At 38.1% G+C, this 18,700-nt stretch overlaps 1 protein-coding gene across 7 annotated transcripts in view; it reads right to left on the bottom strand.

The window, feature by feature from the left end:
• The window catches only part of PCCA (propionyl-CoA carboxylase subunit alpha), a 378,662-nt gene that overhangs the window by 174,819 nt on the left and 185,143 nt on the right, over positions 1-18,700 (bottom strand). For all 7 annotated transcript variants that reach the window (XR_008619078.1, XM_028497435.1, XM_007103730.4 and 4 more), the window contains 2 exons: positions 16,581-16,649; positions 14,752-14,827 (listed from right to left, as the gene is read on the bottom strand). Coding sequence is in view for 6 of the 7 variants with exons in the window: in XM_028497435.1 (XP_028353236.1) it covers positions 14,752-14,827; positions 16,581-16,649 (145 nt within the window). In the remaining variant the exon portion in view is untranslated. The remainder of the gene's footprint in view (positions 1-14,751; positions 14,828-16,580; positions 16,650-18,700) is intronic.

The raw sequence follows: 18,700 nt of genomic DNA, 5'->3' as shown, positions 1-18,700 counted from the left end.
TATACTCACCATATGATTCAGACAATTCGCTCCTAAGTATTTACCCAAGTTAAAATAAAAGCATATGCCTATACAAACACAAACAGAGGTTAACAGCTTTACCTGCAAAGTCAAAAACTGGAAACAATCTACATGTCCATCAACAGTGAATGGATTAACAAAATGTGGTTTCTCCATATAATGGAAATCTACTCAGCAATAAAAGGAAGTGAGTCCCCCAATACACACAACAAGGATGAATCTCAAAATATTATGCTGAATTAAAGAAGCAAGACCAAAAACAATGCATACTGAATGCAACCTACAGAAAGCGGATCATGTGGCTGCATTAGGACAGGCTCGGAGAGAGGGTGGAGAGGCAAAGGTCATGAGGAAACTTTGGGAGATGACAAAAATGTTCAGTATTTTGATTGTGGTGATGGTTTCACAGGTATATACATACATATGTCAAAACTCATCAAATTGAATACTTTAAATATGAGTTTATTATATGTCAAGTATACTTCAAAGTAAGTAGAGAAGGAGGGCTGGGGCGGGGGGCGGGGGCGGTGGGACGGGAGGGGAGGAGGGAAAGGGAGAGGACAAAGAGGACGAGAAGAAGAAAAAAGCCTGTGGTCAAGTAGAAAAAACTGAGCCTAGTACACAATGACTATTCCAAAGTAAAGTTTAAATAGGTAACTACCACAAGAGGGATATGAATGGTATGAGGAGGATTCTGTGATGTAGGAAGACTTTATGAAGGAAGTAGATTACAATGATATTCAATAGGAGTAAAAGGTAAAGCGAAGGAAAAAACCAGGGAAAGCAGAAATTAGAGTAGGTGTCCACTAGAAGGGTGACTGACTGGAGCACAAGAGAGCTGAAGTTGAAGTAAGAGAGAGGTTTGCTAATTCCTTCCAATTCTTTAACCCACTCTTGCATAGTTCTAATTTGTACCGCTATACTTCGTAACAAACCTAGAAAGCCTGATTCTGTTTTTGCTTGTTCTTGATCTGATTCAAGTCTTATAGAATCCTCACTTATACAAGAATAGTTACAAAGTAAGCAAAGAATCACTCAGGTTCACGCACCTGATCTACCTCTCACTTTGAGTAAGCTATTTAAACTCCCGAAGTTTTAGTTTCCTCATTTGTGAAATGGTGATAATAATAGTCTAGTTAGTATGATTGTCATGAGGTACAAATGAAATAATGTTTAACGCAATGCCAGGCACTCAAAAAGGTGCATTATTATTACTGTGCTCATTATTATCCTTTTATATGAGAAAAAACATAGAGCAGAAGACAACACGTAATAAACATCAGACAGAAGCTGTACAGCATCCTAAGCCTCAGCACTGACCTACCTACCTAACTTCTAGTTAATATTCTGTAACAACGCACCTCCACAAATTTAAGCTTATCGCTATTTCCATCTGGAGGGTGTATCCATCCTATAAGGCAAGGAAGGATCAGTGAACTATGGCTTGCAGGTCAAATCATAAATAAGGTTTTATTGAAACCCAGCAGTGTTTATATACAGTTGTCTTCATGGTAAACAGTAGAGCCCAGTAGTTGCAACAGAGACCATGTGACCCACAAAGTCTAAGATATTTATTCTCTGGCCCTTTACCAAAAGTTTGCCCACATCTGCTGCGAAGTTTTAACAATGCTGATGTTCTGAGCAGATTAATCTCTCTCTCAACATTTTCTCCACACCTACTACTCATGCAGGAGTTAGCTATCACAGGAAGGAACATGAAAGCAAACAGTATGGTACATGCTTTGGGGGAACTTTCAGTAACCAGTTATAGAATAAGAATATTACAAGGCGGGCTTCCCTGGTGGCGCAGTGGTTGAGGGTCTGCCTGCCGATGCAGGCGACACAGGTTCATGCCCCGGTCCGGGAAGATCCCACATGCCGTGGAGCGGCTGGGCCCGTGAGCCATGGCTGCTGAGCCTGTGCGTCCAGAGCCTGTGCTCCACAACGGGAGAGGCCACAACAGTGAGAGGCCCCAACAGTGAGAGGCCCGCGTACCGCAAAAAAAAAAAAAAAGAAAAGAATATTACAAGGCAAAAGGAGACAAAAATAAGAAAATTGTGATCCAGAGAGACTGAATCATTCATCTAATGTTTAGTACAAAATAAGTTACAACAGTAATATATGTAAAAAAAATTTTTTTAATACAGAAGTATATTGTGAGAGACTGCACATTTCCTCTAAAATTTGCTTTTTATTTTTTCCACAATAGAATTTAGCTGAACAAAAGACCACCCAGACACAGACTCCATTTCCCTATCTATCTTACAGCTAGACATGGCAAACCAATTCCTAGACAAGAGACTACAGTTAAAGTGATGTATCCAACTCCAGCTTTATTTACATGAAAAAAAGAACTGCCAGGACTTCCTTTCCTTCCCTTTTCCTAAGGGCTTCCTGATACAGCAGGAACTCAGCTTTGGCAATGCGGATGAAGAGGAGCAACAGGGTAAGTGTAGGGACGAGCAGAGGGGGGAAGGGACAGATGTGTGTGTATCTCCTGAAATGACCACAGGAAACTAACTCGCCCCATCAGCACAGACCAGCCAGACCGTTAAGGGAGAAGTGAATAAATTTCTATCTTATTTATACCACTGGATTTAAGAATCTTTGTTACAGCAGGTTACCCTGTACCCTAATGTGTACATATGGGGGAGAAGGTCATACTTTTTGATATGACTTCCTATCTCTGAGCCAACAAATGTTAACAACTTAATACAGCCTTCCAGGCATTTTTCTATGCATCCCTTTGTACTAGACCGTACTAGCAACCACATGAAAAATTCTGAGCATCTCTCTTCCTGACTCAGAAGATATTACGTGTCTAAAATTTTACGAAATCCAATTTTCAATCTATTCAAACTACTTCAAAACATTTAGAGAAAGTTCCAAAATTCAAATTTTAATGCTATTCCTTTAGCTACACAAATATTCCATGGGAGAAGTTATCCTAGACAACGATCTAATAAATATTTTTCACAGCACATGCCCAGGAGAAATGCACAGTTATCCCAACCTTGTTTTGTGGATAATGACTTGGCCCATATTCAATAACTAACATTTTGAAGGACTTTTGTAATTATGTATATTTCTATGAGGAATTACTGAAAGGTATAAAAACTTCTGACTGCATCAATATATCTAACAGATCATTGCAAAGAGAAAGTTGACATTTGCCTATATTATAAGTGATACTTTGATAGACAAAAGTGAAGAGCAATTCATTAAAAGTGTTAGGATGCTTAGAAAGACAAACTAGGTAGGCAAGAATTTAAATAGAATATTCCTTGTAAAGAGTTCAGGCTATAAAAGGAAAATGAATCCCTCTGTCATATGTTTTACAAACAGACAAAACTAAACCACTTTAGAAGAAGAAAAGAGTTACAACTTGCCAGAGAGATTTATATGCATAGTAAATGACAGATGTGGTGTTCCAGGAAGAGGAAAGTATTTGTGACTTAAACTTTCCTGGCTGGGAAAGAAAATAGAGAAAGATGCAGAAGGACACAAAGATGGGTAATATTAGGGAGGAACTTAAAGTGTCTAAGACGTTTCATTGTGGTAAAAATGAAATACCAATACCTGGATACCACCAGGTATTTCTATGAAGAGGATTGAAAGAAGGACACCACGGCCAAAGCGTATGAGCAAAGAGAACGGTGCACCGGGAAAGTCAAACAGGGGCATTCAGGGTCTGACAGCCATGCAAAGATTTCACTTTACCTTGAGAGCACCCAGAGTGGTTGAAACAGGGTAGAGATGACTGGATTTGTGCATTCCAGGAATCCCTGGCTGCTATTGCAAAAGGGATTGGGAAGAGTCAAGACCAAAGATGGGAAAAAGCAAGCTGACAATTGCAGGAGACACGGTGAAAAATGGTCAGGCCTCAGACCACAGCTAGGGAGTGGACAATACAGAAGGAGAAAAGCAGCCAGAGTTGAAAGATATTTGGGAGGCAAACAGGGCTTGGTGATTCAGTGGACGTAAGGATGGGGGAGGTGAGTCAAGTGCCAACACCCGAACTTCTGGCTCTGCAACATCATAGAAGATAGTATTTACAGAAAAGGAAAAGGTTGAAAGGAAAAAACCTGATGCATCTTTTGCAAGGTAAATTAGAGATGCCTGTGAGATGAGACCGATAATGTCTAAATGATTAGAGTTCAGACTAGCACGCAGATTAGAATGTGTATACATCAGAATATAGAGGTCATGGAGGTGGACATTCACATGAAGGAATTCAGAACAGAATGTGAAACACAGAAATGCAAGACAAATCCAGCAATGTGTGAATTATCTGTATATAATAACTGAAGTTTTGGAAAAAAATAAGATCCTAAAGGAGGGACTGGACAGGATGAATGGTAGAAGATCAAGGTGTGGCTATAATTTTACTTCCAAAATACAATGTTCTTATGCACAAATTAACGATTCAGAATGTTTCAATATATAAGCTTTTTTGCGTAAACAGTAAATAACTTAGAAAGGCACTCTAACCCTCAGGATTTCTGTCCTTTCTTCCTCCAGTTAAATAAAAATAATACTGTTCACTTTACATGCACCATATTCTGTATTTAAACTCTATTGGCTTTCCTGTTACAGCCTAATGCTGGTATAAATTGCCTTGCTCTCTGTGTGGCCAATGCCACAATAGTTAGCATCGGACTCTGTCTTCAGTAAAATACAACATAACTTTCAGAAACAGTTAATGATAATTTGAACAAAAATAAGATTATTTTCTGATGCCCGTGATCAATTCATGACCATGACATCCAAAAAATTTAAATGCATGCAGTTTTACAGGATAAATGATGTTCTACTTCAATTCCATATTCAAAGTTGAAAAAGAGGTGATTTTAGAAAATGTAACTCAAAAGAATCATAAGCAAATATTAATTTACATTTTGGACAGCAAAGAACAGAGCTGCTCAAGCACACAAACGAAGCATGGACTTTTATTTTTATTTTTTTTGGTGGTAGGCGGGCCCCTCACTGCTGTGGCCTCCCCCGCTGCAGAGCACAGGCTCCGGACGCACAGGCTCAGCGGCCATGGCTCACGGGCCCAGCCGCTCCGCAGCATGTGGGATCTTCCCGGACCGGTGCACGAACCCGTGTCCTCTGCATCCGCAGGCAGACTCTCAACCACTGCGCCACCAGGGAAGCCCGAAGCATGGACTTTTAAAAACCTTTCTACTTGAAGAGTAAATACAGCATGAAAATATAGACTTTTACCTTGCTAAATAGTGTTTCAGGAATAAAATTAATACACAAGAGCATTTTCCCTTTAACGTTCTCTGAGTAAAATATTACATATTACTATGCAATATTATATATTACTAGTCATTATCTATTACTCTTTCTTAAGGACCGTAAGGTAAAACAATGGCTAATGGCAGACAACCAAAATCTAGATCCCTCAACTGACTGCTCCAAAAACTGCTGTATATTAATTAATTCTAAAGCCAAATAAGGGAAAAATCAAAAATTATTTTATATCTAAAAGCTCAAAAGATCAGATAAATGATAAAAAGCATTGAACTGTTAAAAGATATCCTTCATATCTGAAAGTTACCATTTTGTATTTAGTTTACTTTCCATGTTTCAGTTAAGACAATGCTATTATATAAAGTGATCTTGTTCAAACAATAAGCGGATAGTAGAGGTACTCTCAGGCTTAGTTTATAACTTTTACGATATTATTAATCACATACTCATAAAAATTATGACTGAGATTTGGACTGGGAATTGAGGATGACCTCTGCCAAAGTTCACGAGGTCCCATCTGTATGGGAAATCACGACCAGGCCACAGAAGAGAGGACCCCTAGGAGCAGCTTTCTCCTGACTACCTGCTGGTTCCAAAACACTGGCCAGACATTAGCTGCACACACTGCCAGGATCAAACAGAGGCCAAACGCCACTGCGTATTTCATGGGGACTCAGAAATTAACTTTAACCAAATTACATTTTTGCTCTAAAGAATCTTTATCTTAACAAAAGCTCACAATCAGCTCGGGAAAAAAGAAAAAATCATTTGAACAACTAAACAGTTATCAAACCAAACAGTAAACTGTCCACTTTCTGTTCTTGATAAAACAATTTTTTAACCCCTCTATCCTTCAGAATTAGTCAGATGAATGATATTTAAGTACAAATCACAAATGCTTCTCTGTTTTTATTCCTTGAATGCTAGCTTTGGGAAGAGGGGAGCACGTGCTCCTCTTCACTTATTTTTTAAAACTTTTCATTTTGGAGTATTTTCAGAATTCTAGAAAATTCACAAAAATAGTACAAAGAGTTACTGTATGTCCTTCACCCAGATTCTCCGAATGTTAATATCTGACCACATTTATTTGCTTTGTCATTCATTGCCTCTTTCTCTCTCTCCCTTTTTATGTATACACACACACAATTTTTTTTCTTAAACATTTGCGGGTAAGTTGCAGATAAGATGCACTTTACCTCTAAATACTTCAGCGTACATTTCCTAAAACCAAGCTGAGTCTCTTCTGTAATCACAGTACAATGACCAGATCAAAAAATTAACACTGATAGTGGTATCATTATCTAGTCTACAGACCTTACTCAAATTTCACCAGTTGCCCTATTTATGACCTTTACTACAAAAGGAAAACTTTTTTTCTGGTCCAGGAACTAATCCAGGATCACACGTTGCATTTAGTTGTCATGTGTCCTTAGTTTCCTTTGATGTAGATAAGTTGACCCATTTTTTTGTTTTTTGACCTTGACATTTTCAAGAGTATAACCCATTTATATTGTACACTTTCTTTCAGTTTGGTTTGTCTGTTTCCTCGTGATTATATTCATGTTACACATTTTTTGGCAAGAATATCACAGAAAGAATGTGTACTTTTCAGTGCATCATATCAAGAGGTGCATGATACTGATTTGTCCCATTACCAGTGATACTAATTTTAATCACTTGGGTAGGTTGCTGGGTTTCTCCATTTTAAAGGTACTATTTGTCCCATTGTAATTAATTAGTTATCACCTGAGGTGATATTATGAAACTAAGCAAACACCTGTCTCTCATCATACTTTCATCCACGGATTTTAGCATCAATCATTGACGATTCTTACCCAAACAATTTGGTGTTTGCCAAGTACTGATTTTTCTACACTTGTTAGTTTAAAATCTACTGTAAGGAAGAGCTGTGAGCTCCACCCTCATGTATCTTTCTTACCTATTTGTATCAGTATAAACTCATGGACTTATATTTTATTTCATGGGTTTTAATCTATTGCTAGCATTATTCATTTTGTTGCTGAGGTTTTTCCCAGATTGGCCAGCGGAAGCCCCTGAAAGCTGGTTCCTGTGTCTTTTTGACACATCACCATTTTTTGAACACCTGATTGCGTTCTTATATAAGATCTTTCAGGCTCATCTTATACTCTTCCTGAAAGGAGCCATTTTGTCAAGGAGTGCAGGTTCCATTTATGGGGGGATGGTATCCAGAAAACAAGACCTGGGTGCTTGGTGCTCCTTGCTCTGGGTGTCAGTGCTGCTATGACCTCTCAGCAGGACAGCAGTTCTCAATCATTTGGCATGACTGTCCCCTCAGGGGACATATGGCAATGTCTGGAAGTATGTGGTTGTCACAACTGAGGCGATGCTGCTGTCATTTAGTGGGTAGAGGCCAAGGGTGTTGCTAAACACCCTACAATGCACAGGACAGGACAGCGCTCCCCGCAGCAAAGGTGTGTCTATCCCAGACGTCAGTGGTGCTGCAGTTGAGAAATCCTGAGCTAGAGGGCATGTGTATGTATGTACACACACACAATTACAAATGCGGTAACATATAGTTATATATTTATCTTTCAATCTAGGTTGAGAAGTATGAATTCACACTGAACTTCCAATTCAACACCATGGGGTTCATTCCACACTTTTCCATTCCCATATCTGTAACTCCTTTCTCTGACAGTGAGAAACTTGGCTCTTCCTATCCACCATACATGTGTTTATTTCCTCAGTCCCAGAATATACATAAACTGGTTTCAGAACTGCTAACCGATGAACTAAGAAAAACAAACCTACTAACTAGAGTATAATATTTGTTTATACATATTTCATCTCTGCCTTGAGGGTATCCAGTAAAAATACTATTAAAAGTTTAGATTAGCTTTTTTTGTCCCCCTCCTTCATCATGACTGTATTATTCATACAGTCCTGTCCATTTGTTTGTATTCCATTTTGAGTTTTTTCCACCAGAACATTAATGATTTTATTTATTTATTTTTAAATATTAAAATGGATCTAAAAGTCAGAAATACACAAAAGTGTATAATCAAAGAAGTCTTTCCCTCTCATCCCATGACTGTCTCCCATCCCCCAATCACTTCCACCAGATCATCTCTCCACTCCTAGAGGTATATGTCATCTTATTAGTTCTGGTCTTGTGTACGTGTGTGTGCTTCCAAAAAGGAGCAGATACATGTATATATTCTTATTTCTCCTAGTTGTCTGCCAATATCTATTTTCCTTTCCTTCAATAAGAGAAATGCTACACTCTACCTGAGGATATGGCCACCCTGTATCAACTACATCTCCCATTTTCCGAGCATCTAGGTATGACCACCTAGACTAACCACCAACAGGACAAGAGCAGAAATAAAGGGTGCTTTCTAGGTTATGCCCTGAAAAACAGTGAGCGTGAACTCCCGTTCCTGCTCTCTTCCTGCTGAGGCTGGATGATGGGCATGAAAGCAGCCACTTTGGGCCCCCAAATGAAAACCATCTGCTGTGAATGTGTGAGTCACCCTACTGGCCCCTGACAACCCCTTTCTCAACTGTTACATGGAAGAGAAATTAAACTGTGTCTTTCTTAGGTCACTGTATTTTGGATTCTCACTGTCACAAGTGCTTAGACTAGCTTGACTATGACAGGTCTTCAGGAGGGAAGAGACGGTGCATACCAGTAAATGAAGACAACAACCGAGCAGGAGAAAAGGGGGCCCGAGAGAAAGTGGTATAAATCAGACTGCAGAGTCCACGCAGAGGCAATGGGAGGACACTAAGCAGGGAAGTGATCACTGGCTTTGGACTTTAGAAAGATTATTCTGTGTGTACTGAAGAATGGACTGATGCGGTCAAGAGTACTTGTAGAGAACCCAATCAGGAAGCTACTGCGCTCATCCATGACATAGATAGTGTTGGCTTGGGACTACAGGGCCAGAGGAAAATAAATAGACTCAAAAGTTAACTAGATGACGTGTACAGACCCAGCCCCCTCAGAATGCCTTTGAGACCACTTTTCTGAGCCCAAGTGCTCACTGCCGTTACTTCAGGGACTCTGCATCCATTACCAGAAGTACAAGCTTCCCTGCCCATCCTCGGAACCTCAGATAACTCAACTACCTCCTCCCTCCCCAAACACCTGCTCCCTCTTTTCCAGGTCTTTCCACAATACCTTCTGAGAGCGCGCTCCATGATCAGCTGGGTCTACCACAGAGCCGGCATCTTCATGGGACATTCCACTCACCTCCTTCCCTCACCTGAAATACTCAACGCCCTCAAGAACCTCACTGCTCCAGCAACCATCACTGCCACTTACAAAACATTGCCTCTTCTAATCCTTGGAAAAACTTCCGTTTCCTTGAGGTTTATTTTCTCTGGTCAGGAAAACCTTCTCCAATTCTCTGTCATCTATCAACATCCTTGCCACAGTGCAATATTCTCTAAAGAATTCATGTTACCCAACTCATGACCTTCCCTCTGCTCCTAGCTCATATGACCCATGTGGATGATCCACACGACATTATCTCGGCTCCGTTCTTAGGATCTCATGCCAAACAATCTGTTCTTCCACTTTAGCCACCTGGTCCCATAATCACACCCTGAAATCACCTAATGTTCAGTAACTGCACCACTTTCAAAATCACCAATTCAAAATACATCACTTTCCAACAGCAATCCCCATCTTTCCACCTTATTTCCCAAGTGCCTTCTCTGGGCCAATACTGAAACTTCCAATCTAGAATGTAAGACATTCTATATGTCAACTGCCCCTGACTCTTCTGAAGAGCTAATGTTAAGACATACAAAGAGGGCAAGAAAATAAAGAGACATAACCAATATAAACTTTGATTGGACCATGGTGGGGCTAAAAAGCAGGTAAAAAACACACTGTGGGGAACAATTGGGGAAATTCCAATATGGACAGTATATTAGATGATATTATGAGATTGCTGCTAATTTCCTTTGGTGAGATAATGGTATTGTGGTTTTGGAGGAACATAATCTTACCCTTAAGATGCATTCTGCAGCGGTTGCGCGTCCGCCTGCCGAGGCAGGGGAACCGGGTTCGCGCCCCGGTCTGGGAGGATCCCACATGCCGCGGAGCGGCTGGGCCCGTGAGCCATGGCCGCTGAGCCTGAGCGTGCGGAGCCTGTGCTCCGCAACGGAAGAGGCCACAACAGAGGGAGGCCCGCATACCACAAAAAAAAAAAAAAAAAAAAAAAGATGCATTCTGAAGTATTTAGGAGTGATATGTCATAACGTCTGAAACTTTCTGTCAAACAGTTCAGGAAAAAAAAACAAGAGAGAAGGGTGAAGGCGAAGGAGAAGACAAAGAAAGGAAGAGATGGAGAAAAAAAGCAAATGTAGAAAAGCTTAACAATTCATCTAGATGAAGAGTGTACCAATGTGCAAAGTACTATCCATTCATCTTTTCTCTAGGTTTGAAAATGCCTAAAATTAAAAAGTCTGGGGGCTATGTATCAAGAACCATCTCCCTCTTTTGAGCTAAAAAAATAATATATATTTCAATATGATGTGTATATATCCACATCTTTCTCTGTGCTCATCCAAACATAACTAAAAATATTTTAGGACAAGAAGGTTTTAACTAAAAGCTTGCATTACTCTCCAAACTGCTTTTCTACTTTAATAATACATACAGACATAACTTCAAGTCACAGCTGCACAGTATTTTATAATGAAGATATGTCCATTTGGTGGACACTGCGGCTGGTCAGAATTTTGGCTACTACAAACAAGGCTGCTGTAAATGTCCTTGTAAACAGCATCTCACAATTCAGTCTTTTAACACTATAGGGTAGATTCCCAAAAACTGAACAGCTAGGTGAAGGACAGGTACTTTTAACACCTAGTGCCAGTTTATTTTCCCAGAAGACAGCAGCAGGTCATACTTCAGAGATGCCTAGTGTGCCCATCACCTTTACTTCACCAACACGGTAAGTTACCAGTCTTTTTAAAAATGCTGCTCCTCTGAGGAGTCGTTTTAAGGAAGCACAAGTAAAATATTCTCAAAAGAGTCACCTATGAGTCCTAAAGCAGTACTCACATTACTTTCAAAGGACAAAAAGGGAGAGGTGTGAAAAGAAAGATACCCTCTCCACCTCTGAATTCCCACTATACTTTTTCACTCCACTATTATGGCACCTAGGAATTCATATTACACTTATCTTATGTATTTTCCATACCAAGTATACTAGAAACTCTTTAAAATAAAGATAGTATCTCTCACTCATTCATTCACTCATTCAACAAATATTTATTAATCACCTACCATGTATCAGGAACTGCTAAGCACCAGTAATACACAAATAAACAAGATAAACACCATCAATGCCCTCATGTACCTAATACTCTTATGGGATAATCCAACATTTAGCAATTAATTATACAACTAATGCTTTAATTACAGTTATGGTAAATGCTTTGAATAAGCAGTAGAACGGGGTGCAATGAAAGCATATAACTCAGCACACAGTACTGGGAATGGCCTAAAATGGGCTTTCAATATGGCTTATCCGCAGTTTTAATAAATTTCACATAACACCAACTGACTGATAATCATTTATGACATACAGTTTTTAAACCTGTGGTTTTGCAACTGTAATGAGAGAGGGAGAAAAGAAGATGGGAACTAAAGTTACTGAACTCCACAAGGCAGTACTGTTGCCAAGCCCTTCTACATACCGAACCTCATTTAATCCTCACCACTAATTTATAAGGCAGAGACTCACACTCTGTCTCTTAAATGTGGAGTGTGAGATTCAGAGACACAATTACTAAATGGCATCCAAGACAGGATATGAATCCAGGCCTGTCTGATTTCTTTCTATTCTATCACAGTAAATCAAAGGTAGAAATTTCAGACCAAGCCTGGAAAAATCTACCTGCACAGTAAAATATATCTTGCTTTACACATGATACATTTAAAGTTGAGAATAATAGCAAGCCTACTTTGTATTTAAGTCACTTAATTAAAAGATATAGGGGCTTCCCTGGTGGCGCAGTGGTTGGGAGTCCGCCTGCCGATGCAGGGGACGCGGGTTCATGCCCCGGTCCGTGAGGATCCCACATGCCGCGGAGCGGCTGGGCCCGTGAGCCATGGCCGCTGGGCCTGCGTGTCCGCAGCCTGTGCTCCGCAATGGGAGAGGCCCGCGTACCGCAAAAAAAAAAAAAAAAAAAAAATTATATATATATATATACATATATATATATGTATATATATAGTAACTTGTGTACTTAAAGTATAATAAGTAAATTAGTGGAAAACATGTTCATTCAAAAAAAAATATGAAGGTGTATTCTGTAAATATAAAAGAATATTCCTTTCAGAAGCCAGACATAGTAGAAGAAAAACTTTTAGGTGGGACCAATGCTAATTTAATATTTTGACAAACTGCCCATATGCCATGCCACTATGTTATACCAAATCAAAGTTTAATAGAGATATGATACGACCAAATATTCTTACTCAGATTGACTATCTCAGATTCATGAATTTACCATTCAAGCTCATTAGAATGAAACATAAATTAACCACCATCTAATAATTCAACAACCACAATAAAAAATTCAATGATAGGGCGAGGGCGGGGGGGAACATATAGAAAACTCTTACAAATACTTTAAAGGCCTCTGGGAATAATCTTGCCAAGTGCCTTGTTTATGTCTACGTATGTATGCATAGTTAAACACACACACACACACACACACACACACGCACGCACACCTGAATTAGATGTGTGTTCCAAACAAGCACGAGAATAATTTTGTGGCAATATTATTTCTGTAGGGCAATTGACCTCTCAAGGCCTACTTAACCAATGTACAGCTAAAATATGCATCTGCTGCTTATGGTAGAACACAGCAGAGTTATAAAACCAGAAAATACTCTACCGTTAAGGCTAAAAAGGAGCTAGAGAAATAGCCAGAAAGAATGTGAAGGGAAATTTTCAAATTCTTAGAGGCTCTGGATGTTAATGGTACTTCTTAAAATTACACCTAGGTTCACTTGAAAGCTTTCCTTTCGTGGATGGAGGTGAATCACTAGCACGTGAGATTAGATACAATCACCATCCCTAGTTAACAGATGGGAAGAAAAGAGGGTGAAAGTAAAAGGGAAGGGAGGGAAGAAAGTTCTCCTGACCTAACAAAAGAAAAGCTGGAAGAGAAAACATGACGACAAGTGAGGATTGCATGACTTATCTACCAACAGATGAAAATTAGCAGGGCAAGGTAGATGTGTAAAAATAGAGTCACTAAATTGTCCTGGGCCGCTACTGTACAGTTGTCTAAACTGTTCACTGCACACAGGAAGTTGGTCAAAGGGGCAAAGTAAGGGTTTGACATGCTCCATTGCTAAACTGGGCTCCCTGTTTCAGGGCTGGAGACATCCAGAGAACAGAGCACTTTTTCTAATTCACACGAAGCTGCAGTCACTTGTCAAGACTTTCGCCCTACGAGCCGTATCCACTCAAAAGGAGGCTTTTTGAAATTGCAGAGTAGCTCCACGTGGGCTTGAGACGGGCTGTGCAGTCACACTCCACCACCGTCCCACCCCTTCGGCCTCCAGAGTATAGCCTCCCAGCCTCACTGCTATATTTAGTGAGCCACCAGAAAAGAGCCAAACTATACAGCCAGTCTTTCTTACGGATGTTCTTAGACCCACAGTATTCATCCACAATTCAAAGTGAACTTATATTTCACACTTTAAATTTGATATTAAACTCCACTTTTCTGAAGCTGATGATCATTTATGTTGGGCTAAAGTAAAATGACCCTTTCATTACTAATGAAAGTTGCTAATAAAATTTATACTGTAATTCACTCCTTAAGGGAAATAAATATAACTTTAATTATTTAAATTTAATGGCTCCTCCTAATACCATTATCACTACACGCCCTAAAGGCTTGTAGGATCACACTTTGTTACACATTAGAATTATCCTGTATGTGCGTGAGGTAAGAGAATTGCATTTGCTAGAAAATATTTTATAGTTTGCTCTAATTCAAAGAAGCAAAGAGCCATTCCCTCTACTCTCAAAGTAGTCAAATGTGGGTCACTATGGTTTAAATCTCCATACATTTTTAAGTTTCATACTTCAAAACTATACAAACAAAAAAACAATAATAGAGCAAATTGGCTGTCAAGCTGCACTACACAATAAAAGATTCCAGAATGAAGAGTCTATAAAATACTAAATGCTCATCTGGGAAAAGTCATAAATCATAAGTTTAATTAAATAACTTAATTTCAGATGTATATGGAAAGTATACAATTGCTACAGAAAATGAAATACCTATTCTTAATTAGTATGTCAGTTTAATTCAAGCTTTTATTTCTATTTAAACGCATAGTAAGCAAATGTTCTATCGAATTCTCTAATTAATAAATCTTCAAGCTGTTTTCTAGACCTGGACTCAATGTATAATAACATGACGTCAAATGTTTGTTTTTACCTCGAATAACATAATTATCCAGTGCATCTTCCATTCTTTTCAGTGCTTCCCTTCTATCAGAACCATATGTGATTAGCTAAAAGCAAGCAAACAAACAAAACAGTTTATACAGATATAGATCTATCTATCTATAAGTCAAACATTTCATCCTAGTAAAAATTAAAATATTTCATAACAGATTTCCAGAATATATTTTGAAATTTCACAATGGTTCAGTTTTTAGTATAAACTATGTCAATTAAGATTTTTTTAAGTAAACAAATATTAGAATCAAGCTATTTCAGACTTTTCTCCAAGATTTCACTATCACAGAAAAGAGCTATTTGAGGTAAACCAAAATGTAACAAAAACAAGCATATAAAAATTTAAGAGGAAAGATATCAAAATTGTGAACATTTAGGATGGGATATAAACATCTGGGATAGTGGAGGACTAGGCAAGATTTGTTTTTTCTCTCCCTTCAAGTATGACGCCCTGAATAGCTAATTTTACACATAATGTAGCACAGAAGCAAAGCGTTCTTGTATTAGAAAAACAGAAAGATCTTACTGTTCTATATGATTTTGTGCCTATTTATATGTGTTAGACCTTTTATAAATTAGCAATAAGAACTACTCATAAAATATTTTTCTGGTTACTATGTTAGTCAATCTATAGTTTCCAATTTTCTGGTACATTTAATTAGCTGTTCAATATCAAGCCAGGTTGAAAATTAATTTGCAGGCCATTTTTCTGAACAGAAATGTATTCATCTAAAAATGGAACCCTATATCTATAATATTTTATTGTATTTTCTATTTTTTAATTAAATAGTATTTCTCTAACAAACAAAATACCTAAAGTTCACTTTAACAGTATTAGTATAAAAACTTAAGTGAAAAAAGAAAAAATGAAAAAATGGGTTGTTTACTACAACTACATAAAAAAGTACACTTGGAAGAAAGAAAAATCTTAAGAAATAGGGGTTGGGAATTCCCTGGTGGTCCAGTGGTTAGGACTCCGAGCTTTCACTGCTGGGGCCCGGGTTCAATCCCTAGTCAGGAAACCTAAGATCCTGCAAGCCACTCGTCATGGTCAAAAAAAAAAAAGAAAAAAAAGAAAGAAAGAAAAAGAAATAGGGGTTTTAGTAAAGAAGTCATCCTTCAATACAGGTCTAACACTTTAGAAAAAATAGGATATTCTAAATAAAATCCAGTTTCAACCACTACAGTAAGAATTTTACACTTTATAAGATCATAAGATTTGAAAATGTCAAAAGATCTAAAATTTTAAGTAGACTGGTTAATTTATTCTGGAAAGTCAAATTTCAAAAAGGGAGCAAAAAGACATCTTATAGTCTTACACAAAATTTAATTATCTTAAATCTACATAAGTAATTAGTAATTCATAAAAACTGAAGAGAAAAGGTGAAAAGTCCTCTAACAAACACAGCCTATCACTTCAACTCCTTGACATCACCTGCATTCATACTTTCATCTTGGACAATGTTCACTGGCCAGAAAGCAACGTAACTCTTCCCTGCAGGGGACTGGGTTGGTGCCACTGGCTAGCTAAGCTTGTTACTGTGGCGGCTGGGGTGATGGGGTGATTTCACTGGGGAGGAGGGAGTGTTGCCAAACTAACGTGATGTCGAAATTTCTCTTAAGAGAAAGAAAAGCTGCTCAGCTTTCACTTTTCCATCAGTGGCCATCATTATTTGTTTAATTATAGCACATGATTCAGATAAAGTACCCATTCCAGACTTTTTCTTTTCCCAGACTTTTAAATTATATATGTCCATTGTCTCTTCAGAAGAAAACTGAAAGAAACCATTAAGAAATCGAACTAACTTTTGAAATCATTGGATCATAATAAATGCTAATATCACTTCCTGGTTGGATGCCACTATCAACCCGGACCTGGGAGGAAGAAAGAAAAGAAAAGAAAGTTCATATTGTGAAGCTATCTTTCTAACAACAAATTTAATTTCCATGAAGCAGATGGATAATTTCAATCTCAAATAACATTTCAGCTTCCATTAAGTAGAAAAACAATCTAAAAATAGAGAGAGACCAAACTATCTTGATCTCTTATTATACAGTACAACACATATTTTTTTGTTCTCCCACTAAACGAAGGAACTAAGAAAGAGCAAAAAAAACCCAAACAAACAAACAAAAGTTTACACATCACTTCCGTGGGATGTGTCTGTAGCTATGTGATGGTGTCTTCCAGCTGAAGGAGAGCATGAATGATGCCCCTTCTAATCACACTGCCCGCTCTGCTCTGCCGAGAGCTCCAGTGCGGACCCCAGTCAAGCCGTGCAGCAGGACCCGGGAGCTCTGCTCATCAGCTCCATAGGAGCACTGGTCCTGTGGCTTTCTTGTCTGTAACACTTTCCTTTTTTGCCTCACCCTCTCAACTGTAAAACGCGTTTTTTTCTGTTACTGTTAGTCCCCCGAGACTTTAATGTTTATACAGCTTTTCTCATGGCTTTCCTTTGTAAGGACACAGCCCCAATTAGGGTTCTGATTTTGTGATTTTCACGGGGAAAAAAAAATAGCACAAGTTCAAAATATTCTTTTGAAGAACCTGATTGCTGTTAACCAGCCAACAAGTTAGTTAGTACATCGCTGATTCTTGTTTTCATCTCCCTGTTTGATACCAGCAGTAAGGCACAGAGGTTAGCCATGTAAAACTTTAAAATGAGCAGTTGCTGAGGATGAAATATTTATTAAATTATTGTGCTTAAGTTTTGGAATCTGAAGTATTTAAAAGCTAATCAAAATAGTTAAGATAGTCCAGCATGTCCTAGGGGGTTTAAGGATAGAAGAATTTAATGGAAGCTGCTAGAACAGCAGGACTTTGATGCCCAACATGGTAAAGGGGTGGGAAGAGAAGAGCAAAGCTCACATAGCTCTTCACCTGTGGGAAGAAGCCTTCCTAATAAACAGCAGCTCATCTGTCTGCAGCAAGGCAGAAAAAGGTCAACACAGCGGCTGTTAGGCCTTTAATATTTTAATTTAGGCAATTATCAAGGGACCACATGTAGAACCTCTTGTCTAGGATATCCACATGAGGGTTCGATGATGGCTTTATTATACGATGACATCAAAAGATAAGCCACAGTTTCATTCTCTTAAAAAAAAATCATACTACTGTTATTCTCTCTGTAAGGTTTTAGAAGATAACAACATTATCACATACCCAGAGTGCTTTTATTTCTGTAGTTGTAAACAACTCATGAAAAAATATGGATATTTATATTTGCATTCACATTCATATATGAAAATCTTCATTCTAAATGAAAATAATTCAGCACACTTAAAACATATATTTGGCTTTCTATTTTCTGAAAACACACTTCAGGACATCAACTGAAGTTCTATGAAATTCAGTGTTTATAAAAACTAGAAAAGAATTAATGGGGCAGCTGAAAGCAATAATATCATAATCTACCTCCTAGACACATTTAAATTGCCCCAAAATGACAACTGGTGATCAAGTTACATAACAGAAAAGACATCTCTGAACTTGCATTTTTTTAACTGTAGTAGCAAAAAGTTAAAGAGCTAATTTTACCACCATGTATTATTTAAAACCATAGCATGCTTGCTAAAGCTGTGTTTAAAACTGAGATTGGTACAAGTTCTAAAACTTTTGACTTAAAACATATGCTACTATTTGCTACATAAACAGCTACAAAGCTAGTGTGGAACTTTGATGTTCAATCCACTAGTAAAATAACAGACAATAAAGAATATTTTTCTTACATTCTCCTATAGTAACTTAAAACTTTAGTTACCTTGAATAACACCACCCTAAAAGTTAAGTGACCTAGGGCTCTTAGATATAACTATGTCTTTGTTATTTAATAAAATTATCACAGAAGGTATGTCATTTTAATTTGAAAATATATACGGTAAAATAAAGATGTATTAAATATAATCAACACATATCTTTGTATAAG

The sequence above is a fragment of the Physeter macrocephalus genome, chromosome 13 (assembly GCF_002837175.3).
Source record: "Physeter macrocephalus isolate SW-GA chromosome 13, ASM283717v5, whole genome shotgun sequence".
NCBI lineage: Eukaryota > Metazoa > Chordata > Mammalia > Artiodactyla > Physeteridae > Physeter > Physeter macrocephalus.
Note: the sequence above shows the minus strand (reverse complement) of the source record. Positions and strands in the feature narration are given on the sequence as shown.